The sequence below is a fragment of the Staurois parvus genome, unplaced genomic scaffold (genome assembly GCF_062004578.1).
Source record: "Staurois parvus isolate SC_StPar_1 unplaced genomic scaffold, SC_StPar_1.0 ptg000065l, whole genome shotgun sequence".
NCBI lineage: Eukaryota > Metazoa > Chordata > Amphibia > Anura > Ranidae > Staurois > Staurois parvus.
The window spans coordinates 192,868-217,689 of record NW_028317861.1 but is presented as its reverse complement, the minus strand read 5'-3'; the positions used below and the strand labels follow the sequence as shown (position 1 = coordinate 217,689).

Sequence of the window (24,822 nt, the reverse complement as noted above, 5' to 3'; positions counted from 1 at the left end):
ATATACGAAATACAACTTTCCTCGCCAAGAAAGACCCCCTACCTCCAGACCCTCTGCCTTGGCACAGGAACTCACTAATCAGTTATGCAGATCAGCTGACTTATTTATGCACTGTTTATTATTTAGTTTTGATTTGCTACATTTTCTTTTTAGAGGGTTTTTTTTTTCCTTTTCCTTATTTCTCAAAAATCGAACATTTCTGATCTACGTTGTAATTATTATTATTAGACATGATGGCTCCACATGAGCGTCTTCTTCGCTCTCTTCTCTCTTCCTAGTCCTACAGGAAAGCTGAACAAGATGTAAGCATTCCAAGCCTCGTTGTGGTTTCCTCCAGGATAGGAGGGGAGGGGGGGGGAACCTGGAAATAAAAGGGAGAGTGTAGAATGTACCACAACTGGAAGAACTCATTGTGTACTGAGGCTGGGAGGATGTGTCAGCTGGATGGGACTTTTTTCTAAGACAGTCAGTGAGCTAAAGTTCACTTTCGCTTCCGGACGAATTAACTTCACTTAGGTTGGATCATCTCCCATCGAAGGACGGTAAGAATTTTGCAAACAATTTCTATCTGATAAGACCACGAAGCTTTGACCACCAATGGCTAGAAGATCTGAAGTTCAGACTTTAGTATTAAACCCTCAGTTATGAGTTCTTTTCCTCCAGCTTTTTCTTACTCGGTGCGCTTAAAATATAATTTTCTTGAATTTGGCCCCAAACACGTACTTTAGCTGTTGTGAAGATCTCCAAAGGCTGGCCAGGCATGGGTAGAATTTTGTTTGAATGTTTGTATGGAAATTTAGAAAAAAAGTTTGTCAGAGTATTTGATCAGTGACTTGACCAGTTTTGTTGACCACTTTAAAACAGAAGTAAACCGCATGTAAAAAAACAGGAAATCCCCTGCAAGGTAATGTCATAATGTATTAGTAGGCATTGCATACTAGCACATTATGAAGGACTTGCCTAAAAACGAAACCCTCCAGTGGCACGCTGTTACTGCTGCAGAGGCTTCCATCTTCACCCGGTCTTCCTTCCGGGTTTGCGGGCTTCGGCTGTTTGACTGGCCAAGCCGTGATAACATCACTCCTGAGATTATGTCCTGAGCCATGGCACAGTACTCTGAAGGAACGACATAGGTAAAAATTTCTGTCTGATAAGACCACGAAGCTTTGACCGCCAATGGCTAGAAGATCTGGTGTTCAGACTTCAGTTTTAAACCCTCAGTTATGAGTTCTTTTCCTCCAGCTCCTTCTTACTAGATGCACTTGAAATATAATTTTCTTGAATTTAGCCCCAAACACGTACTTTAGCTGTTGTGAAGATCTTCAAAGGCTGGCCAAGCATGGGTAGAATTTTGTTCGGACGTTTGTATGGAAATTAGAGAATAAAAACTGTTTGTCACAGTATTTGATCAGTGACTTGACCAGTTTTTGGTAACCACTTTAAACCGGAAGTAAACCGAAACAGAAAATCCCCTGCAAGGTAATGTCATAATGTGCTAGTAGGCATCACATATTAGCACATTATGAAGGACTTTCCTTAAAACGAAGCCCTCCAGCGGCACGCTGTCACTGCTGCAGAGGCTTCCATCTTCACCCGGTCTTCCTTTTGCGGGCTTCGGCTGTTTGACTGGCCAAGCCGTGATAACGTCACTCCAGAGATTATGTCCTGAGCCATGGTACAGTGCTCTGAAGGAACGGCATGGGTAAAACTTTCTGTCTGATAAGACCACGAAGCTTTGACGGCCAATGGCTAGAAGATCTAGAGTTTAGACTTCAGTATTAAATTCTCAGTTATGAGTTCTTTTCCTCCATCTCCTTTGTACTCGGCGTGCCAGAAATATAATTTTCTTGAATTTGGCCCCCAACTCGTACTTTAGCTGTTGTGAAGATCTTCAAAGGCTGGCCAAGCATGGGTTGAATTTTGTTCGGACGTTTGTATGGAAATTAGAGAATAAAAACTGTTTGTCGCAGTATTTGATCAGTGACTTGACCAGTTTTTGGTAACCACTTTAAACTGGAAGTAAACCGAAACAGAAAATCCCCTGCAAGGTAATGTCATAATGTGTTAGTAGGCATCACATACTAGCACAATATGAAGGACTTTCCTTAAAACGAAGCCCTCCAGCGGCACGCTGTCACTGCTGCAGAGGCTTCCATCTTCACCCAGTCTTCCTTCTGGGTTCATGGGCTTTGGCTGTTTGACTGGCCAAGCCGTGATAACATCACTAAAGAGATTATGTCCTGAACCATGGCACAGTACTCTGAAGGAACGGCATGGGTACAAATTTCTGTCTGATAAGACCACGAAGCTTTGACCACCAATGGCTAGAAGATCTGGAGTTCACACTTTAGTATGAAACCCTCAGTTATGAGTTCTTTTCCTCCAGCTCCTTCTTACGCGATGCGCTTGAAATATAATTTTCTTGAATTTAGCCCCAAACACGTACTTTAGCTGTTGTGAAGATCTTCAAAGGCTGGCCAAGCATGGGTAGAATTTTGATTGGACGTTTGTATGGTAATTAGAGAATAAAAATTGTTTGTCACAGTATTTGATCAGTGACTTGACCAGTTTTTGGTAACCACTTTAAACCGGAAGTAAACCGAAACAGAAAATCCTCTGCAAGGTAATGTCATAATGTGTTAGTAGGCATCACATACTAGCACATTATGAAGGACTTTCCTTAAAACGAAGCCCTCCAGCGGCACGCTGTCACCGCTGCAGAGGCTTCCATCTTCACCCGGTCTTCCTTTTGCGGGCTTCGGCTGTTTGACTGGCCAAGCCGTGATAACATCACTCCAGAGATTACGTCCTGAGTCATGGCACAGTGCTCTGAAGGAACGGTATGGGTAAAACTTTCTGTCTGATAAGACCACGAAGCTTTGACGGCCAATGGCTAGAAGATCTAGAGTTTAGACTTCAGTATTAAACTCTCAGTTATGAGTTCTTTTCCTCCATCTCCTTTGTACTTGGAGCCAGAAATATAATTTTCTTGAATTAGGCCCCCAACACACTGTTGTGAAGATCTTCAAAGGCTGGCCAAGCATGGGTAGAATTTTTTCGAATGTTTGTATGGAAATTTAGAAAAAAAGTTTGTCAGGGTATTTGATCAGTGACTTGACCAGTTTTGTTAACCACTTTAAAACGGTAGTAAACCGAATGTAAAAAAACAGAAAATCCCCTGCAAGGTAATGTCATAATGTGCTAGTAGGCATCACATACTAGCACATTATGAAGGACTTTCCTTAAAACGAAGCCCTCCAGCGGAATGCTGTCACCGCTACAGAGGCTTCCATCTTCCCCTGGTCTTCGCGACTGGCCAAGCCATGATGACATCAGTCCCGAGATTATGTCCTGGGCCACGGCACAGTACTCTGAAGGAATGGCATGGGTATGCTGTTCTTTCGGAACGCATGTGCTGGCTCTCAAAAAGAGCGAACATCTCCTAAATGGTGCATCTCATACCTAGAGGTGAGCTTTATGATAAGTACCTGTAGGTATTTATATGGTGCTGAAAACTGGACAAGGCGAGAAGAAAGCAACCGAGATTTCTCCATTTAAATCAAATTTAGATTTTTTTTTTATCCTCCCAGTAGTTATTTAAGAAGAGGGAAATAAAAGTGAAAGTACATTGCAAGGTTTCATATGCAGATCGCAATTCATTCCATTGGCTCTTCTGTTGCAGGGGGATGGGTGATAGTCCTGCTCAGAAGTCAAGTGATTGGGATCTTAGATGCAGTTCTGGGGACTCTGGATGTCAATACAAAGAATCTGACTCTGGAGGAGTTACAATGTTTCAAGAATACAGTTAACTTTTTCTTTTTTTTTAATATATTCAGAGTTTTATTGAATTAAAGGAGAATTGCGTAACAAATCTTACAACATATTTGTCATAGTACATGAGTAACAGTGTGTGTATACACACTATATTACCAGAAGTATTGGGACGCCTACCTTTACACGCACATGACCTTTAATGGCCCCCCAGTCTTAGTCCGTAGGGTTCAATATTGAGTTGGCCCCACCCTTTGCAGCTATAACAGCTTCAACTCTTCTGGAAAGGCCGTCCACAAGGTTTAGGAGGGTGTCTATGGGAAGGTTGGACCATTCTTCCAGAAGCACATTTGTCAGGTCAGGCACTGATGTCGGGGGAGGAGGCCTGGCTCGCAGTCTCCGCTCTAATTCATCCCAAAGGTGTTCTATGGGGTTGAGGTCAGGACTCTGTGCAGGACAGTCAAGTTCCTCCACCCCAAACTGCTCATCCATGTCTTTATGGACCTTGCTTTGTGCACTGGTGCGCAGTCATGTTGGAACAGGAAGGGGCCATCCCCAAACTCTTCCCACAAAGTTGGGAGCATGAAATTTTCCAAAATGTCTTGGTATGCTGACGCCTTAAGAGTTCCCTTCACTGGAACTAGGGGGCCAAGCCCAACCCCTGAAAAACAACCCCAAACCATAATCCTCCCTCCACCAAACTTTACAATTGGCACAATGCAGTCAGGCAAGTACCGTTTTCCTGGCAACTGCCAAACCCAGACATGTCCATCGGATTGCCAGACAGAGAAGCATGATTGGTCACTCCAGAGAACATGTTCTAGAGTCCAGTATGTCCAGTATGTGTGCTTTACACCACGGAATCCGATGCTTTGCATTGCACTTGGTGATGTATAGCTTGGATGCAGCTGCTCAACCATGGAAACCCATTCCATGAAGCTCTCTACGCACTGTTGTTGGGCTCATCTGAAGGCCACACCAAGTTTGGAGGTCTTTAGCTATTGACTCTGCAGACAGTTGGTGACTTCTGCGCACTGTGTGCTTCAGCATGCGCTGACCCCGCCCTGTCATGTGATGTGGCCTACCACTTGGTGGCTGAGTGGCTGTTGTTCCCAGTGGCTTTCACTTTGTTATAATCCCACTAACAGTTGAGCGTGGAATATTTAGTAGCCAGGAAATGTCACGGATGGACTTATTGCACAGGTGGCCACCTATCACGGGACCACGCTTGGAGTCACTGAGCTCCTGAGAGCGACCCATTCTTTCACCAATGTTTGTAGAAGCCGTCTGCATGCCTAGGGGCTTGATTGTATACACCTGTGTCCATGGAGGGGATTGGAACACCTGAATTCAATGATTTGGAGGGCCGGCCCAATACTTTTGGAAATATAGTGTGTCTCTGTCTGCCAAAACAGTTCTGACCCATCACAGCATGGACTCCACTAGACCTCTGAAGGTATGCTGTGGTATCCGGCACCAAGCTGTCAGTAGAAGATCCTGTAAGTGGGGAGGTGGGGCCTCTATGGATCAGACTTGATATTTCAGCACATCCCACAGATGTTTAATTGGATTGAGATCTGGAGTATCTGGAGTCCAAGTCGGACACATTTTTGTGTTCCTTAAACCATTCTTGAACCATTTTTGCAGTGTGTCAGGGTACATTATCCTGCTGAAAGAAGCCACTGCCATCCGTTTCCCTGAAGGGGTGTACTTGGTCACAAACAATGTTTTTAGGTAGGTGGTACATGACATCCACATGAATGGCAGGATCCAAGGTTTCCCAGCAGAACAGTGCCCAAAGCATCACACTGCCACCAGCTTGTCTTCTTCCCATACTGCATCCTGGTGCCATCTCTTCCCTAGGTAAGTGATGCGCACACCCGGCCATCCACATGATGAAAAAGAAAACGTGATTCATTAGAGCAGGCCACCTTCTTCCATTGCTCCGAGGTCCAGTTCTGATATTCTGTGCCCCTTGTAGGTGCTTTAGACTGTGGACATGGGTCAGCATGGACACCCTGACCAGTCTGGGGCTACACAGCCCCATACACAACAAACTGCGATGCCCATTTTTTTCCGCTTCCAACACATCAACTTCAGGGACAACATGTTCACTACCTAATAAATCCCGCTCATGTCCGGACATGCAGAGTGTCATTGTCGTCTTTTTGCATGTTTAGTCTGGGAGAGGTTGTTTTATGCAGCTGCTGCGAGTGACCTGTAAAGTCAATGCCAGGCTGGCGGATGCAGTAGCTGTATGAATCTTCCCGCACGTCCGAGTGTTTACATCCACACAGGGATGGATGCACCACTGTCAGTCTGCATCCGTCCCTGTGTGGATGTAAACGCTTGGATTTGTGGGAAGATTCATACAGCCTCCTCCAGACTGACTGACCCGCCCATCATTGCATTTTAATTTTCCCATAACCACCTGCAAGATCCAGCCCACTGCTTGCATCAGGACTCAAGGCTCTGGAGAGGAGTACTGAGGCAGGGTGCTGTGACGTTTTCAGGAAGTCGTGTGCAGCATCCTGCTGACCCCTCCCACCAAGCTCGATCTGCCTGCATTGCATAGAGAAGAACAGAGACCCAGTGATGACATCACTGGATCTAAAAAATGGTATTTAATATAAACAGAAAAGTGTTTTATTTAAAAATGTCATTGTCTGCTCCCCTGTCACCCCCTACACATACACTCATAGTGATACCAACACACCCAGACACGATCTGTAGGCACGGGGCTCATTCGTTTCTCCACAGCACTTCATAATTGTTGATTATTCTTCATCTATGAATATGTAGCTGAAGTCCCACCTTAGGAACTTTGCTCACTTGGCCACGTCTAAGGAACATTGCTCGTTCCGCAGATACTTTGAGTTGATGATTTATGATCAATGCCATGATTCTGAGCCACGATAGTAACAAATTTCAACGAATCTGAAATAAATTCTAACGAAACAAATTATCCAAGTTAGAAAATGAATTCGAATTCGCAGTGGAAACCTATGGCAATAAATACAGGAAGGTATAAAAAGTGACATGAAATGATGATTCCTACTTGGGTTGTTCTCACACTGCTCCACGGTATTTGCATTACGTTTTTTCCTTGAACATGTGACTGGATAAAGCGCTTTCCATAGGTGCATTTCATATTTTTAGGCCTTTTTTTGCTGCTGTTTTTATTAATTTCAATGGAGAGGTGTGGTTTGTGGTGTGTGTGTGTTTTTGTTTTTTTTTTGTTTTTTTTAAACAGATTTCTTTTGGTGGTATTTAATTACCACTGGGGTTTTTTAATTTTTGCTAAACAAAAAAAAATTTAGAAAGAAAAGTTTTTCTTAGTTTAGTGCAGAATCTGTAGGAACACTAGTATCCTTCTCTCTACTGCCGACCACTGAGACAAGGTGGGAGGTGGAGACAAAGGGGTGCTACGGCTGCACAGAACAGGATCTGTTGCCAACCGCTGAGACAAGGTGAGCGGTGAAGATGAGAGGGTGCTGCGGCTGCACAGCAAAGTTCAGGATCTGTAGGAGGAATTCAGTCCTCCTCTCTGCTGCCGACCGCTGAGACACAGCAGGAGGTGGAGATGATGGGGTGCTGCGGCTGCACAGAGAAGCGCAGGCTCTGTAGGAAGAATTCAGTCCTATCTCCTGCCGACCGCTCAGACACAGCAGGAGGTGGAGATGATGGGGTGCTGCGGCTGCACAGAGAAGCGCAGGCTCTGTAGAAAGAATTCAGTCCTATCTGCTGCCGACCGCTCAGACACAGCAGGAGGTGGAGATGATGGGGTGCTGTGGCTGCACAGAGAAGCGCAGGCTCTGTAGGAAGAATTCAGTCCTATCTCCTGCCGACCGCTGAGACACAGCAGGAGGTGGAGATGATGGGGTGCTGCGGCTGCACAGAGAAGCGCAGGCTCTGTAGGAAGAATTTAGTCCTATCTGCTGCCGACCGCTCAGACACAGCAGGAGGTGGAGTTGATGGGGTGCTGCGGCTGCACAGAGAAGCGCAGGCTCTGTAGGAATAATTCAGTCCTATCTGCTGCCGACCGCTCAGACACAGCAGGAGGTGGAGATGATGGGGTGCTGCGGCTGCACAGAGAAGCGCAGGCTCTGTAGGAAGAATTCAGTCCTATCTGCTGCCGACCACTCAGACACAGCAGGAGGTGGAGATGATGGGGTGCTGCGGCTGCACAGAGAAGCGCAGGCTCTGTAGGAAGAATTCAGTCCTATCTGCTGCCGACCGCTCAGACACAGCAGGAGGTGGAGACGATGGGGGAGCCACAGCTGCAAGAGAGGTGCGAGGGCCTTGTGTTTGCCACATTGTGTTCTAACTGAATACTCTCATCCACCTTACAGCAGCCTAAGGAAGTGAAAACCTCAAAAATGGCGCCTATGTTTTGGATTCTCCCGGTCGTTTTGGCCTTGGTACCATCTGGTGAGTATTTTGTCGATTCTACACAAATATATAAAAGATGTTTTGTCTAATTTTTTTTATTTTGTTCTCAATACATAACAAAATGTCAAAACCGACATCCAGGCAGATATGAAAGATACAGACAAATGTATCAGTGCTGGCCTTGGGCCCTTGGTTTCCTTGGGGATTTTTTACAGTAAAGCATCGCTGCCCATATTCCAGAAGCACGGGGAATGACATTACGTCATTCTCTAGGCTAAGGGAAACTTACAAAGTCCGATTGTATTAGAAAAGACTTGTTTTTGCAGTTAGAAATGTTTCGAAAAAGTATCATGTGTTTATAGTGATAAGTGATTGGGTGTGACTCTGTGACCTCGCAGAACCTTTCAGTTTTATCTGAAAAAGGGCATCTTGGAGCGGGTGAGGCCCAATCTGGGATTGTGGTCAGAAGCACTGAGCGGGGATATTTAAGAGAAGTCTGGAAATGAGAAGCCATTCCACGCTTGAGGGGATGCTCTGACGCTGGGACTTTTACCGAAGCTGCTTGGACTCATCAGTTGGTCGTGCTCCGGGCTTCTCCACGATCTCCTGTGCACTGTGGTTCAATGAGGTCTCTTCCTTCCCTTCTTCTCGTAGCTTTGGTAATGTACTTATTCTATGCTGTCACGCTGTCAAAAGATGTGTTTATTTCATGTTGTAATACTCACATTACTGTTGATGTGTGTGTTGTGTGATAATAAGGCTCCATGCACACGGAGCATTTTCACAACGCTGGTAATGTCAGCTGTGTAAAGTCACGTAAAAACATGAGTTTCTCAGCTTTTATTAGCGTTTTGCTGTGTTTGCATTTTTCAACATTTTTTTTACAAAAAAAAAAAAATATATATATATATATATATTTTTTTTTGTAAAAAAAAGTCCAAAAATGCCAGTGTGCAGTGTTTTGCCGTGTTTTTCAGCATTAGAAGGTTTTTACAGTTAAAAAGACACTAGTCCGGGTTTTTTTTTTCCAGCCAAATAACATCCCTGCCAAAATACGTTGATTCCAGTCTATGTGTGCTGGGGGGTTCACTGGCTGTAAAAAAAAACACCGCTGTAAAAACATTCCGTGTGCATGAGGACTAAAAGTGGAGGCTTTGACGGTGCAAGAACACTGCAGTTTTATTCTGTTATTTCTTGGGGTGCTGAGTGAATGCTGAGTGAATGCTGCATGATGCGCCAGGGCGGTTTTACACTTGGTAGCGTTTTACACCTTGGGACAAGGTGCTTTGGGGGGGAGCCCCGTCTGCCACAAAGCACCCCTCCATGTTGAGGACATGTGGCCTGGTATGGTTCAGGAGGAGGGGAACGCTTGCTCACCCCCCCCCCCCTTTCCTGACCTGCTGGGCTGCATGCTCAGATAAAGGTCTAGTATAGATTTTAGACGGGACCCCCACACTTTTTTTTACATTTGGCGTGGGGGTTCCCCTCAAAATCCATACCAGACCCAGAGGGCCCAGTGTTTGGCCTATCACTAGTAATAACAAGAATGCAACAAGATAGTAACTTCTGCAATTTCTCACAACATGAAATATGTGCGTAGATATCAGCATTCCAATCCCACGGGAACATCTTGTATGTAAACTAAACCAGTTAGCAAGCACAAAGCAAAAGTGAATTAACTATTAACCCTTTCACAACCTCCCTTTTTGTCAAAGTGACAATGGTTGCATTCACCCTTCGTACCTTTCATCAGTATTGATTTACTGAACGTGCCATTGTCCCCAAATTGGGAATACACTGTAGACAAATGCAATTAGACCACAACATGCTATTATCAAACCACCAATTATTTGACGCAAACTCCCTATGCCGGGTATCCATCCAAATAACCACTTAACCACTTTCCCACCGCCCTATAGCGGATATACTGCTACAGGGCAGCAGGCGTGTGCAAAATCACATGTGTGTGCGTATATGTACAGTGGGGCAAAAAAGTATTTAGTCAGCCACCAATTGTGCAAGTTCTCCCACTTACAAAGATGAGAGAGGCCTGTAATTGGCATCATAGGGAGACCTCAACTATGAGAGACAAAATGAGAAAACAAATCCAGACAATCACATTGGCTGATTTGGAAAGAATTTATTTGCAAATTATGGTGGAAAATAAGTATTTGGTCAAAATCAAAAGTTCATCTCAATACTTTGTTATATATCCTTTGTTGGCAATGACAGAGGTCAAACGTTTCCTGTAAGTCTTCACAAGGTTGGCACACACTGTTGCTGGTATGTTGGCCCATCCTCCATGCAGATCTCCTCTAGAGCAGTGATGTTTTGGGGCGACACAGCCTTTCAACTCCCTCCAAAGGTTTTCTTTGGGGTTGAGATCTGCAGACTGTCTAGGCCACTCCAGGACCTTGAAATGCTTCTTACGAAGCCACTCCTTCGTTCCCCGGGCGGTATGTTTGGGATCATTGTCATGTTGGAAGACCCAGCCATGTTTCATCTTCAATGCTCTTGCTGATGGAAGGAGGTTTGCACTCAAAATCTGACGATACATGGCCCCATTCATTCTGTCCTGTACATGGATCAGTCGTCCTGGTCCCTTTGTGGAGAAACAGCCCCAAAGCATGATATTGCCACCCCCATGCTTCACAGTAGGTATGGTGTTCTTTGGATGCAACTCACCATTCTCTCTCCTCCAAACATGACGAGTTGTGTTTCTACCAAACAGTTCTATTTTGGTTTCATCTGACCATATGCAATTCTCCCAATCCTCTTCTGGATCATCCAAATGCTCTCTAGCAAACTTCAGACGGGCCCCGGACATGTACTGGCTTAAGCAGGGGGACACGTCTGGCACTGCAGGATCTGAGTCCCTGGCGGCGTAGTGTGTTACTGATGGTAGCCTTTGTTATGTTGGTCCCAGCTCCCTGCAGGTCATTCACTAGGTCCCCCCCGTGTGGTCCTGGGATTTTTGCTCACCGTTCGTGTGATCATTTTGACCCCACGGGGTGAGATCTTGCGTGGAGCCCCAGATCGAGGGAGATTATCAGTGGTCTTGTATGTCTTCCATTTTCTAATTATTGCTCCCACAGTTGATTTGTTCACACCAAGCTGCTTGCCTATTGCAGATTCAGTCTTCCCAGCCTGGTGCAGGTCTACAATTTTGTTTCTGGTGTCCTTCACAGCTCTTTGGTCTTCACCATAGTGGAGTTTGGAGTGTGACTGTTTGAGGTTGTGGACAGGTGTCTTTTATACTGATAACAAGTTCAAACAGGTGCCATTGATACAGGTAATGAGTGCAGGACAGAGGAGCCTCTTAAAGAAGAAGGTACAGGTCTGTGAGAGCCAGAAATCTTGCTTGTTTGTAGGTGACCAAATACTTTTTTTCCACCATAATTTGCAAATAAATTCTTTCCAAATCAGCCAATGTGATTGTCTGGATTTGTTTTCTCATTTTGTCTCTCATAGTTGAGGTCTCCCTATGATGCCAATTACAGGCCTCTCTCATCTTTGTAAGTGGGAGAACTTGCACAATTGGTGGCTGACTAAATACTTTTTTGCCTCACTGTATGTATGTGTGTGTATGTAGCCATGTGTGTATATATATATATATATATAACATTTTTTTTTATAATGATTCGGCCTTGGCTGTCAATCACCGGGTCCCGGCCAGTGATTACTCGCTGGCACCCAGTGATCGCCGAGCATTACCGACGGCGTAGAGAACTGTATGTAAACTATACAGTTCTCTCCCCTGTCCGCTCCTGCACACTGCTATGCAGAGCCATACAAAGCTGTGTGCTTACAGTGAAGCACACATAGCTTACAGTAAAACAGCACACAGTTAACCCTTTGACCGCCCCACATGTTAACCCCTTCCTGCCCAGTGCCATTAGTACAGTGTCAGTGCTTTTTTATTAGCACTGATCACTGTATTGGTGTCACTGGGGATGTCAGTGACACCATGTCAGTTTCCATCCTATGTCAGAATGCCCGCCACAGTCCCACTAGAAGTCACTGATCGCCGCCATTACTAGTAAAGGGTAAAAAAAAATCCCAGTGTATATATACCGCCATACCCACGTGAAAATCCTCATTGTCCCCATGACTGGGAAAAGGACTGGCACTACCCATTGTCGTACTCCACCCTGTCAGGTTGTCCACCCACGGGACGATGTAATGGTATCCCAAGGTGATACCCTAGCGCCATCTCTTTACATGTCTCGTTAGCTGGTGGTTGGGGTTTTCCTAGAGCTGATCCACTTTTCTTTAGTTCATTTTCTTTAACAACTTTCTTTCTCTTCGCACTTTACACGGTGGCTTAGCACTAATGTATTCTATTAACCCCTTCTTCCCTTAGCTTTTTTTTTTTTTTTTGCATTTTTTTAATGTATTTATATGTAAACTTGAAAAACAAAATGCATTTATTTGTTTAGCAGAGCTATATTAAAAATACTTTGTACCAGACAAATTTGCATTTTGGCATCTTCCCCCTTGGCAGTGTTTGCGATAAACTATAATGGGCAGCACAGTGGCTAAGTGGTTAGCACTTCCACCTAGCAGTACTCGGGTCGTTGGTTCAAATCCCAACCACAGCACCACCTGCCTGGAATTTGCATGTTCTCCCTGTGCCTGTGTGGGTTTCCTCTGGGTACTCTGGTTTCTTCCCACACTCCAAAGACATGCTGGTAGGTTAATTGGCTCCTGTCTAAATTGGTTCTAGTATGTGTATGTATGAATGTGAGTTAGGGACCTTAGATTGTACACCCCTTGAGGGTTAGGGACTGATGTGAATGTACAATATATATGTAAAGTGCTATGTAAATTGATGGTGCTATAGAAATACCTGTAATAATAATAAATAATGCCATTGATATGACTCCTGCACAGACTGTCCCTGATTTCTCTGCCTTTTTAGGTTCCTCGCTGTCCTGTATGCAATGTGGAACTACAAGAGCCACTTCATGCACCAGCCCCAGCTTTGCTTGTCTTCCCGGCTCTGCCTGTTTAGTTACATACACCTCGTTTGAAGTAGGTGAGTTCCCCTTTAAGAACTGAAGGCGGAGCTAGACTTCGGGAGCGTAGTTGTCAGCAGAGATCCATAAATGAGTCTTCATAGCTTTTTTGCTTCTGTAACAAATGACGAAAAAACGTTGGGCCGTCTTCCTCCACAGAAAATACATAAAATTGGCTTTGATATTCGCAGAATGTTTTAAAAAGTGAAATCTTCTTCTCAATTTTGCGCACCCAAGGTAAGTACTCTGCAGTAGAGGAGTCTTATGTCTTATCAATGTTCTTCCAGAAAGTGTCCTATCTGCACTGGAACTCCTTACCCACTTTGGTCCCGGAACCTCCCCACCCCCCGCCTGCTTTACCATTAAAGTGGAGCTCTGCCCATACATACGACTTTGTCTCCTATGACTCCTCCCCCACCTCTTACACAATTCAGGGGACGTTAAATATATATATTTTTTCATTACCTGGGCAGGTTCCTTCATCCATGCCTAGGCATGCGCTATAGGACCTTGTAGAGCCAAACAACATGCCTGCATATGGGCAGAACTGCGGTAGACCCCCATGCATGTGCAGAAAAGAGCAGTCCTCTGCCAGTCTATGGGATCTGGAAGAGCTGAGTGGTGAGCCTGCGCATGCGTGGAATGTTCACGTGACTCCAACCCATGTGTAGACAAGCCACTGGGTTCTGCCAGGTTCTGGGTCTACGCATGCACAGGATGTCTGAGCAAGATGGCAGCATAGGAATTGAACAACTAAGAACACTTGGCCTGGAGGAAGGACAACACCAGACTCTGTGGACTAGTAGTCGCATCAAAGAACTAAGGGGTACTGTCAGGAATGGACTTGCCAATAATGGTGGGACTCACCTGCCTTGTGGGCTGCAGTACCAGGGCTGGCCAGCGGGTGCTCTCATCTCAACAATCAGAGACTCACCCCTGCAATCAGCCAAACACCTGAAGCTGATTGCAGGGGTTGTATTTAAGGAATGGCCAGACTCACAGTCAAGGCCGTAGTATGTGTTTTCCATGGGCCCCTGTATCTTATATCCTGTATTCCTGTTCCTGTCTGACTTGTTGCCGACCCTGCCTGATCCTGACCTCTGCGGACTTCTCCTGCTTGATCCCTGGCTTGTGACCCTGACCATTCTCTGCCTGACCCTCTGTACCGCGCTGCCCGTGAGTAACTGAACCCAGCTTGTGACCCCGACCACTCTCCCGCCTGTTCCTGGTACTCCGTTTGCCCGTTTGCTACTGACCCGGCCTGCTTGACGACTCTTGCATTGTATGTATTGTTATCTGTGGGTGGTTTGGTTTGTTTGCACTGTGTTTATGTTTAGTTTTGCACTGCGTTTTGTATTGTTAGTCTTAATAAATCATATTGTTTATACCATATCTGAAGCCTGCGTTTCCCTGTGTCAGTCCACACACCTCTGGTCATACCCTGATTCCCGACAGGTACCACTCCATGCTCCTGTGTTCCAATCTGGTGTCTCATGCTGGGGGTGCTGGCTGGGAAGAGCCCGTCCTGGCTCAGTGTAATAGGTACAGAAAAGAGAAGTCCCAACTGCTCCACACTGACACAACCCAACGGTCGTCATAGTAAGAGCAGCCTCAGCCTAGCTCCGACGCGTTGCGTCCCACCCATGGTCGAAACGTGGCCTGGACGGAGTTGGGCTTAGGTTGCTACTATGCTGACCGTGGGGTTGTGTTGGTCTGCAGCATTTAGGACTTCTTTCTCCTGTATCCATGGATTAGTAGGTGGGTGTGTGTGTGTGTCCGTCTGTGTGTGTGTATGTAATTTTTTTATTTGTGTGTATATAATATTTGTGTGTATATAATTTTTTTATTTGTGTGTATGTGTGTATATAATTTTTTTTATTTGTGTCTATATAATTTTTTTATTTGTGTGTATATAATTTTTTTATTTGTGTGTATGTGTGTGTATAACTTTTTATATGTGTGTATATAACGTTTTTATTTGTGTCTGTGTATATATTTTTTTTTGTGTGTGTATATATTTTTTTTATTTGTGTGTGTATATATGTATATAATTTTTTTATTTGTGTGTATGTAATTTTTTTTATTTGTGTGTCTGTGTATATATATTTTTTTATTTGTCTGTGAGTGTATATATGTATATAATTTTTTGTGTGTGTGTGATTTTTTTATTTTTTATTTTTTTCCTACATATGATTTTTAGCAGGGAATAAAAAGCTAGGTAGGTATGGAGTTCCCCTTTAAGCCAAAGGATGTGACATATGTTGGGGTGTCATTTATTTTAAATGCCACATTTTTTTAAATTATATTGTTCATTAGCTATACAAGCAAATCTGCGGCAATAACGAAGTGGATACTGAAGAAACACTTTTTTTTGTGGGGGGGGGGGGGGGGGGTGAAACGCGTCGATCTATACTTTGCTTCTTTTAACATTTTTGCTCAATTTAAGTCCTGCATAATATCTTTTTACCAGGAGGTTTCTAAGTAAAAACTATTTTTAATATTTTGTATATGATAAAAGAAGCTTTATAGAGATTTTTTTTTTTTTTGCTCTCGTGTTTGCTTGCACCCTTTAAATCCCCAATTTTCCCATGTTTTTTTTCCTCCCATGGGGAGGTGAGGTTACTCGCAGTATTCACTACACTGCACACAGTTTGAATGGCACCCTAATGTAGTTTGTCAACCGAAAAAATGTTCAAAGCTAAATAACAAGAAAAAAATGCTCCTCTCTGAAATCCTATATACTAAACGTTGCTCTGAGCTGATTTACAATGCAGAAGATAACAGAGTGTCCTGTTCCAGGAGGCTACCCCTGGGCGCTGTACACCCTGACCTGCGGCCTTCAGAAGATGTGCGGGATAACTGGCACTGGCAGCCTTCCTGATAATGGGAGGGTAAGAATGGCTACTTCCTGCTGCACCACCGACAACTGCGTCCCGGATTTACCTACCTGTAAGTTCTTCTTCTATATGGTACTTTAAAGCTAATGTTTCATCTGCTGATATGTTCCCTTCCCTGCCCCCCCCCTGAACATTCAAATTAAATTTGAAAATAAAACTTTCCCGTTTCCATTACATAACTTATTTTAGACCTGGCAATGGCATAACTGGGTCTCCCTGCTTCTCTATGCAACACAGACAGATCATGGCTGGCAGGGTGATGTATATAGCGTCCTAAAAACATCACAGCAGCTTTTTCTCGGAACTTCTGTCAAGAACTCCCCAGCCTGATGTAAGCAGCGGGCTGGATCTTGGGAGGAGTTATGAAATGCCAAATGTCTTGATGGATGGGTGTCGGTTAGAGGGAGTGGGCGTTCCTAGGCAGGCTGTATTTACATGCAGACCTTCCTAGGTCACACCACATGTGATGCTGAGCCAGGGACGGACTGACAACACATGGAGCCCCCAGGCAATAGGGGATCATGGGGCCCCTGTGTCCTCACCCACACTCAAACCACACCCCAAAAAAGCCTATGAAAGGTACTAGGGGCATCTCACGGGGCCCCTTACTGACCCTGGGCCCTTGGGCGGTGCCCGAATGGTCAGTCTGCCCCTGTGCTGTGCCTTCATGATTGAAAAAAAACTGAAATCCAATGATAAAGTGATGTCATCACTGGGTCTCTGTGCATCTCTATGAAAATCATGGCTGGTGAGAGGGTACTATACATAGCTTCCTCAAAACATCACAGCACCTTGTCTCAGTACTTCTGTCAAGAAGTCCTGATGTAAGCAGTGGGCTGGATCTTGGGAAGAGTTATGAAATGCCAAAATGTGTTGATGGGTGGGTGTCGATTTGAATTGGTTTCTATGCAGAGCTGAACCAAACTTGGCACTCTGCAGTTTACTAAATCCCCCCACCCATTGTTCAACGTTGCTTGAGTACCCCACCACTGTAAATTCAGAGACCACAGCCAATGGAACACAGTACGGTTTGCAGTCACTCTGTGTTGCGTGCCGTTTGGACTCCCTATGTGTCATCATCTATTAACTGGTTCCCACCCAGCCTGTTGTGGAAAGACGACCGTCGGGACCTCTCTCGTTCTGGGAGGATGTCATACAACGTCCTCCCATTCTTGCTGCGCATGCACGCCCCGGCCACACCGTGCATCAACCATCAGGGTAAAGAGCCAATGGCGTTGGCTCTTTACCATGTGATCAGCTGTGTCCAATCACAGGTAAGCAAATGCTGGTTATTGGCATTTCCTTTCCTCAGAGCTGTCGCTGTCCGAGGATAGGAAAGCCAATAACCAGGGACAGCACACATTTACACTGATAATCAGGGCACTGATCATCAGTGCAGCCCCATCAGTTCCACCTATCAGTGCAGCCCCCCCAGTCCCACCCATCAGTGCAGTCTCATCTACCATCAGTGCCTCTTCATCAGTGCCCATGAGTGCAACCTATCAGTGGCTCTTAATGTCCCGGATGGACTTATTGCACAGGTGGCAACCTATCACGGGACCACGCTTGGAGTCACTGAGCTCCTGAGAGCGACCCATTCTTTCACCAATGTTTGTAGAAGCAGTCTGCATGCCTAGGGGGTTGATTGTATACACCTGTGGCCATGGAGGGGATTGGAACACCTGAATCACATGATATGGAGGGGATTGGAACACCTGAATCACATGATTTGGAGGGCGAGGACAATACTTTTGGCAATATTTGTATGTGTGTGATATATATATATTGTGATGAATTTTTATTTTTTTTTCTGTCTTCTCTCTCTTAGTGCCAGAGGTCAGCTCGGTGTGGAATGGTTTGCTGTGCCCATCCTGCGTGGATGACAAATCCACCTCGTGCACTGCTTCTAAGACCATGCAATGCAAAGGCAATGAGACCATGTGCGCTACCCAGACTATGAAAGTCTCAGGTATGGGTCACACATCCAAGACTTCTTTTCTATTTGTGACTGGGGGCCCTTTTCTATTACTATGTTCCCCTGTTTCCTGATTGGTCTTGTGAAATTCAGGGTCCTCTTCATTCTTCTGCTAGTGGTGGCCCTCCATGATGTAGAGCGCAGTGTTGATGTAATAACATCCTCATGGCTTTCTTCATCAATACAGTGTGAATGAAGGGTGCTTTAAATATTCCTGTTGATGTAAAGATGTGGCAAGAATTTTGAAGGTCATCCTCATTTAAAATTAAATACATATATTTAAAAAAAATTATGATTAATATATTATATATAAAATGTTTAATTTAAAATTTTAAGCTTTAACTCCAATATTAAACATTTAAATATTTCTGTTGGTGTAAAGATCCTGGTAGAATTTTAACGTTTGTGTGTGTGTTCTCTATCAAAATGTTTTATCAAATATTTCATTTAACATTTTACACTTATTACCGTATATACTCGAGTATAAGCCGACCCGAATATAAGCCGAGGTACCTAATTTTACCACAAAAAACTGGGAAAAACTATTGACTCCAGTATAAGCCGAGGGTGGGAAATGAGGCACCCTATTATTGGTGTCAGTGGAATAGTGCCCCATCTTTGGTGTCAGTGGGAGGAATAGTGTCCCATCTTTGGTGTTAGTGGGAGGAATAGTGTCCCATCATTGGTGTCAGTGGGAGGAATAGTGTCCCAACATTGGTGTCAGTGGGAGGAATAGTATCCCATCATTGGTGTCAGTGGGGGGTGGAGGAATAGTGCCCCATCGTTGGTGTCAGTGGGGGGGAGGAAAAGTGCCCCATCGTTGGTGTCAGTGGGGGGGAGGAATAGTATCCCATGATTGGTGTCAGTGGGGGGTGGAATAGTGCCCCATCATTGGTATCAGTGGGAGGAATAGTGTCCCATCATTGGTGTCAGTGGGAGGAAAAGTGCCCCATCGTTGGTGTCAGTGGGAGGAATAATGCCCCATCATTGGTATCAGTGACACCAATGATGGGGCACTATTCCTCCCACTGACACTTGCTGACCCCTGTTCCAGTATGGTGCTGCTGCAGCCAGCATATGTGGTTGCAGCAGCACCTAAGCACGGCACACTTACCTGCATCTCCTTCACTCGATTTTCGCGGGGCCGCTCAGCTCCGCTTCCTCGCCGGTGATTGGCCGCCTGTGTGCCTTTCCTGAGCTACAGTTCTGGCGGCCAATCACCGGTGAGAAGGCGGAGCCGAGGAGCCGCGCGAACATCCAGTGGACGAACCGAATGAAGGAGCAGCCGCGCTTCCTGGACCGGATCGTCGTGGGACCGGAGCCAGGTAAGAGACAGCAGCCCCCTGCCCACCCCTGTACTTAGTTTCCCTTCTGTTCTGTCCCCCTGCTAGACATCTGCAGACGTTGACTCGAGTATAAGCCGAGGGGGCCGTTTTTCAGCACAAAAAATGTGCTGAAAAACTCGGCTTATACTCGAGTATATACGGTAATACATTGATTTAAATATTTCTGTTGGTGTAAAGATCCTGGTAGAATTTTAACATTTGTGTATGTGTGTGTTCTCTATCAAAATGTTTTATAAAATATTTCATTTAACATTTTACACTTATTAATACATTAATTTAAATATTTCTGTTGGTGTAAAGATCTAGGTAGAATTTTAATGTTCTCATTTGTAAAATGAATTTATCGTTTTAAAATTTTTTTTCTTTCTGTGGCTTTTTTTTTTCCAGCCTTATCAGTGTCAACATCTTGTCGTGGCTGTGCCACAAAATCCATCTGTGACGTGTTCGGCGGTTCTTCTGATGGGGTGTCTGATGGATTTTCCTATACCTGCACTAGTGGAAACATAAGTCTCAAAAAAAGCTTCTAAAGGCTGACAGAAAATCTGATTTTTTTTTTTACTGCTGTTGTTGTTCCATTAAAATGTCTATTAATATAGATACAATATCACAAAGTTAAAGATTTTTTTCTTTTAAATCTGTTTTTTTTTTGCTTTGCTTTTTTTGTGATGTACAGTGGGGATTGAACGTTTTGGTGGGATAGTGTACCACAACTCCAGTGTCTGCCAGATCTTTCTGGATGGATCGTGCAGTCAAACGTGGGTTTTGAATTGTTTTTCTCACCATCCTGCGAGCTGTTCTGTCTGATATTTTTCTTGGTCTTCCAGATCTTGCTTTAACTTCCACTGTTCCTGATGACTGCCATTTCTTAATTACATTCCGAACAGAGGATATTGACATCTGAAAACGCTTTGCTATCTTCTTATAGCCTTCTCCAGCTTTGTGAGCATCAACGATTTTCAGTTTCAGTTTTCTAGACAACTGCTTAGAAGAACCCATGGTGCTGATTGTTGGGGCAAGGTCAGATGAGTCTGGGCATTTAAAACCTTTGAGATTGAAATCACCTGGTCTTCCCAGACGATGATTGAGAACAATCCATGACACTGGCAGGTCTCAGCTTTGCAAAGGGGGCAGTGCATGCTATAAATTCTGCAGGGTGCCCAAACTTTTACAGACGCCATTTTTTTGATTTCTGTTATTTTGAAAGTGTAAATGATGGAAATAAAATCTAACTTTTGTTGACATATTATAAGAATGTCTAATCTGTAATTTGATGCCTTTTGGAGATTTTTCCATCTTTCCTTGGCTTCTTTATGCACATTAATACAAATTTTTAGCTGGGGTGCCCAAACTTTCGATCCCCACTGTAGTTATTTGTGCTTTTGTTTTGTTTATTTTAAGAAATATAGCTTGTATTGTGTACTTCTTCGTAGTATATTTTATCTGTCCATGGTCAGGAATATAGAGAAGAGTGGGCATGGATGGAAGGAAAGGAGAATGGTGGGTGCTCTGTCCTCATTACATATTTCCCTGTCTGTAGCTTGACATACGGCTAAACTCTCCTATTCTGCAATAAGCCAGACTGAGTGTAATCTTGGAGCTTTATTGACAAAACAGGGTGGGGTGAAACTATTAAGAAAAAACAGATGAGAAGTACATATAATCAATGTAAGAACATACAGAAAACACAATGTATAGTTAGGTTAAGAATGGCAGAAAGTTCAAGCCTACCAGTGATGCTGCCTTTAGGGAATGCAAAAAGATGAAAGTCTTGGATCAACATTTGCTTCAATAGCTGGTTCCTTCTCTTTTAGTGTCTAAGATGGAGTCTAAGCTCCCAAGGAGCATCTTTCCTTTCTCTCAATTATGGGAATTTTTTTTCTTAAAGCACAACCAAAGGCAAAACTGTTTAGTTTTGGATGGAGTAGAGAGGGATTAGAACATCTGTCAGGTTTTTTTTGCTTTCTGTGTCCCCGTTAAGGAGATTTCCCCTTTCTATTTTTCCTGTTTCCATTATCATTGAAAGTAAAAGAATATTCCAAATGTTGGGTTGTCCTCAGAAAAGTAATAGAGGGGAAATCTTCCAATGGGGACCTATCCCCAAGGAATTTACTTAATTTGCAGGCTTTTTATTCCACTTCCTGTTTCCCTATGGGACAGGAACTGAAGGTAAATCTCTGCAATGGGACACAGATGGTGGTTCATCTCAATCTATCCAAAAATTAAACAAAAAAAAGGTTTTTGCCTATAGTTCTTATCTAAACAGTACCTAGCTTCTGTAAAACAGTCAATTTGTTACCAGCTCCATTTAGTGGCCAAAATTGATATTGCAAGCAGGACAGGCATAATATATTCCCCCCATTGGAGGCAGAACAGTGGGGGAGGAGACTGGGATTGGATGAAAGGAGAATGATGGGAGAAGAGATTGAGTATTGGCATTTATATGGATGGAAGGAGAATGATGGGAGAGGAGAGTGGGCAAGGATGGAAGTAAAGCAGAATGGAGAATGACGAGTTGACCTCAACCCCATAGAACACCTTTGGGATGAATTAGAGCGGAGACTGCGAGCCAGGCCTCCTCCCCCGACATCAGTGCCTGACCTGACAAATGTGCTTCTGGAAGAATGGCCAAACCTTCCCATAGACGCACTCCTGTTTCCCTATGGGACAGGAACTGAAGGTAAATCTCTGCAATGGGACACAGATGGTGAAAAAATCTGACGGGGGGTATATTCATCTCTTAATCTATCCAAAAATTAAACAAAAAAAAGTTTTTGCCTATAGTTCTTATCTAAACAGTACCTAGCTTCTGTAAAACAGTCAATTTGTTACCAGCTCCATTTTGTGGCCAAAATTGATATTGCAAGCAAGACAGGCATACTATATATTCCCCCCATTGGAGGCAGAACAGTGGGGGAGAAGACTGGGATTGGATGAAAGGAGAATGATGGGAGAAGAGATTGAGTATTGGCATTTATATGGATGGAAGGAGAATGATGGGAGAGGAGATTGAGTATTGGCATTTATATGGATGGAAGGAGAATGATGGGAGAGGAGAGTGGGCAAGGATAGAAGTAAAGCAGAATGGAGAATGACGAGTTGACACCAACCCCATAGAACACCTTTGGGATGAATTAGAGCGGAGACTGTGAGCCAGGCCTCCTCCCCCGACATCAGTGCCTGACCTGACAAATGTGCTTCTGGAAGAATGGCCAAACTTTCCCATAGACACACTCCTGTTTCCCTATGGCACAGGAACTGAAGGTAAATCTCTGCAATGGGACACAGATGACAGGGGGTATAATCATCCCTTAATCTATCCAAAAATGAAAAAATAAGAGAATGATGGGAGAAGAGCTTGAGTATTGGCATTTATATGGATGGAAGGAGAATGATAGGAAAGGAGAGTGGGCATTGGTATTATTCTCCTGCATATTATTAGAGGCATTTACACAATATGGATGGGAGAGAAGGAGAATGATGGGAGAGGAGAGTGGGCAAGGATGGAAGTAAAGCAGAATGGTGAGAAAGAAGAATGACGAGTTATTATTAATATCATTTATATGGATGGAAGGAGAATGAAGGGAGAGGAGAGAGTTCATGGATGGAAGGGAAGGAGAATGATGTGAGAAGAGAGTGGGTATTATTAGCATTTATGTGGATGAAAAGATAATGATGGGGAGGAGAGCAGGCATGGAGGAAAGGAAAGAGGAGGAGAATGATGAGCAAGAAGAGCGGGCATGAATGAAGGGATGGAGAATGATGGAAGCGGACATTAATGATTTAGTTTTTACATAGATGAAAAGGAAGCAAAATAAGAGGAGAGGGGTAATCATTACCATTTTTATTGTTTTCCGGTCCCCCCGGCTGCCCACCTAAATTCTAACATTATATAAAAAATTGTGCAGCGCTGAGGTAATAGAATAGAATACACATAAAACCCAATGTGTCAAATAAACGGACTTAGAAATGTAAACATATACATTCCCAAATAAAATAATACATATAAAACGGTAAGGACAAGATATATGGTGTGACCAAGGTGACTTATGCTAGTCCAGATATGGTGTTATCCCAAAATCCAAGTGGTTAAAGTGCGCACTCACCAGATACGCATAGAATATTGTACATTGTTTCCAAAAGTTGTTTCCAAAAGTTTATCTTTCATTTTTGTTTGTGGCTAAATGATTAGCACTTCCACCTGGTAGTGCTAGGGTTGTTGGTTCAAATCCCATCCACGGCACCACCTGCCTGGAGTTTGCATGTTCTCCCTGTGCTTGCGTGGGTTTCCTCCGGGTACTCTGGTTTCCACCCACACTCTGAAGACATGCTTGTAGGTTAATTCAATCTAGTCTAAATTGGCCCTAGTATGTGTATGTATGAATGTAAGTTAGGGACTTTAGATTGTACGCCCCTTGAGGGTTAGGGACTGATGTGAATGTTCAATATATATGTGTAAAGTGCTGAGTAAATTGATGGCGCTATATAAGTACCTGAAATAAATAAATAAATACATTTTGTGTTGATAAGAAACTTTAGCATAAAAGACATCAATGAAGAATCTGCTTGTCTGTGCATGGTTTAATGAGCGATACGATATACTGTATATTGGTTCACAAAGTTGAGACAACAGCTGATTATCTCAGTCCATTTGATTTTTTTTAAAGTGGTTGTAAACCTCAGACATGAAATATGAACAAAGCCTAGCCTTCTGTAGTGTGTACTTGTCTCAATCCAGAGCATTAAGTGTCTGCTGCTTCATTCCTCTGCAATCATCATGAAGTGATGTAAAGCATGGCACCAGATGGACTCTAGAGCAGTGGAGACGTCTTCTCTGGAGTGACCAATCACTTGGCCCCCTAGTTCCAGTGAAGGGAACTCTTAAGGCGTCAGCATACCAAGACAATTTCATGCACCCAACTTTGTGGGAAGAGTTTGGGGATGGCCCCTTCCTGTTCCAACATGACTGCGCACCAGTGCACAAAGCAAGGTCCATAAAGACATGGAGGAGCCAGTTTGGGGTGGAGGAACTTGACTGTCCTGCACAGAGTCCTGACCTCAACCCCATAGAACACCTTTGGGATGAATTAGAGCGGAGACTGTGAGCCAGGCCTCCTCCCCCGACATCAGTGCCTGACCTGACAAATGTGCTTCTGGAAGAATGGTCCAACCTTCCCATAGACACCCTCCTAAACCTTGTGGACGGCCTTCCCAGAAGAGTTGAAGCTGTTATAGATGCAAAGGGCGGGGCCAACTCAATATTGAACCCTACGGACTAAGACTGGGAGGACATTAAAGGTCATGTGCGTGGAAAGGGCGGGGCCAACTCAATATTGAACCCTACGGACTAAGACTGGGAGGCCAGTAAAGTTCATGTGCGTGCAAAGGCCGGCGGCCCAATACTTTTGGCAATATAGTATATATAT

General features: G+C 44.1%; 1 protein-coding gene across 5 annotated transcripts; it reads left to right on the top strand.

The window, feature by feature from the left end:
• Nucleotides 1–370: 370 nt before the first annotated feature.
• LOC149469652 (phospholipase A2 inhibitor gamma subunit B-like) lies at nt 371–23,957 on the top strand. 5 transcript variants are annotated; one of them, XM_089668857.1, is made up of 6 exons: nt 373–542; nt 8,127–8,202; nt 13,085–13,201; nt 15,981–16,130; nt 17,907–18,047; nt 19,787–23,957. In XM_089668857.1, the coding sequence occupies exons 2-6, from the start codon at nt 8,151–8,153 to the stop codon at nt 19,924–19,926; spliced, it is 600 nt and encodes a 199-aa protein (XP_089524983.1). In that variant the 5' UTR covers nt 373–542; nt 8,127–8,150; the 3' UTR covers nt 19,927–23,957. The 5 variants fall into 5 exon arrangements, with proteins under 5 accessions (XP_089524986.1, XP_089524983.1, XP_089524982.1 ...); XM_089668856.1 differs by having other exon boundaries at nt 374–542; nt 8,124–8,202; XM_089668860.1 differs by lacking the exon at nt 13,085–13,201 and having other exon boundaries at nt 371–542; nt 8,124–8,202.
• Nucleotides 23,958–24,822: the final 865 nt, after the last annotated feature.

What these genes read in the sequence shown, in the direction of transcription:
- LOC149469652 (XM_089668857.1), top strand. Translation starts at nt 8,151, where the DNA reads ATGGCGCCTATGTTTTGGATTCTCCCGGTCGTTTTGGCCTTGGTACCA. An exon ending in ATACACCTCGTTTGAAGTAG is followed by an intron (nt 13,202 to 15,980) that starts GTGAGTTCCCCT and finishes GTCCTGTTCCAG; the next exon opens with GAGGCTACCCCTGGGCGCTG. An exon ending in CCAGACTATGAAAGTCTCAG is followed by an intron (nt 18,048 to 19,786) that starts GTATGGGTCACA and finishes TTTTTTTTCCAG; the next exon opens with CCTTATCAGTGTCAACATCT.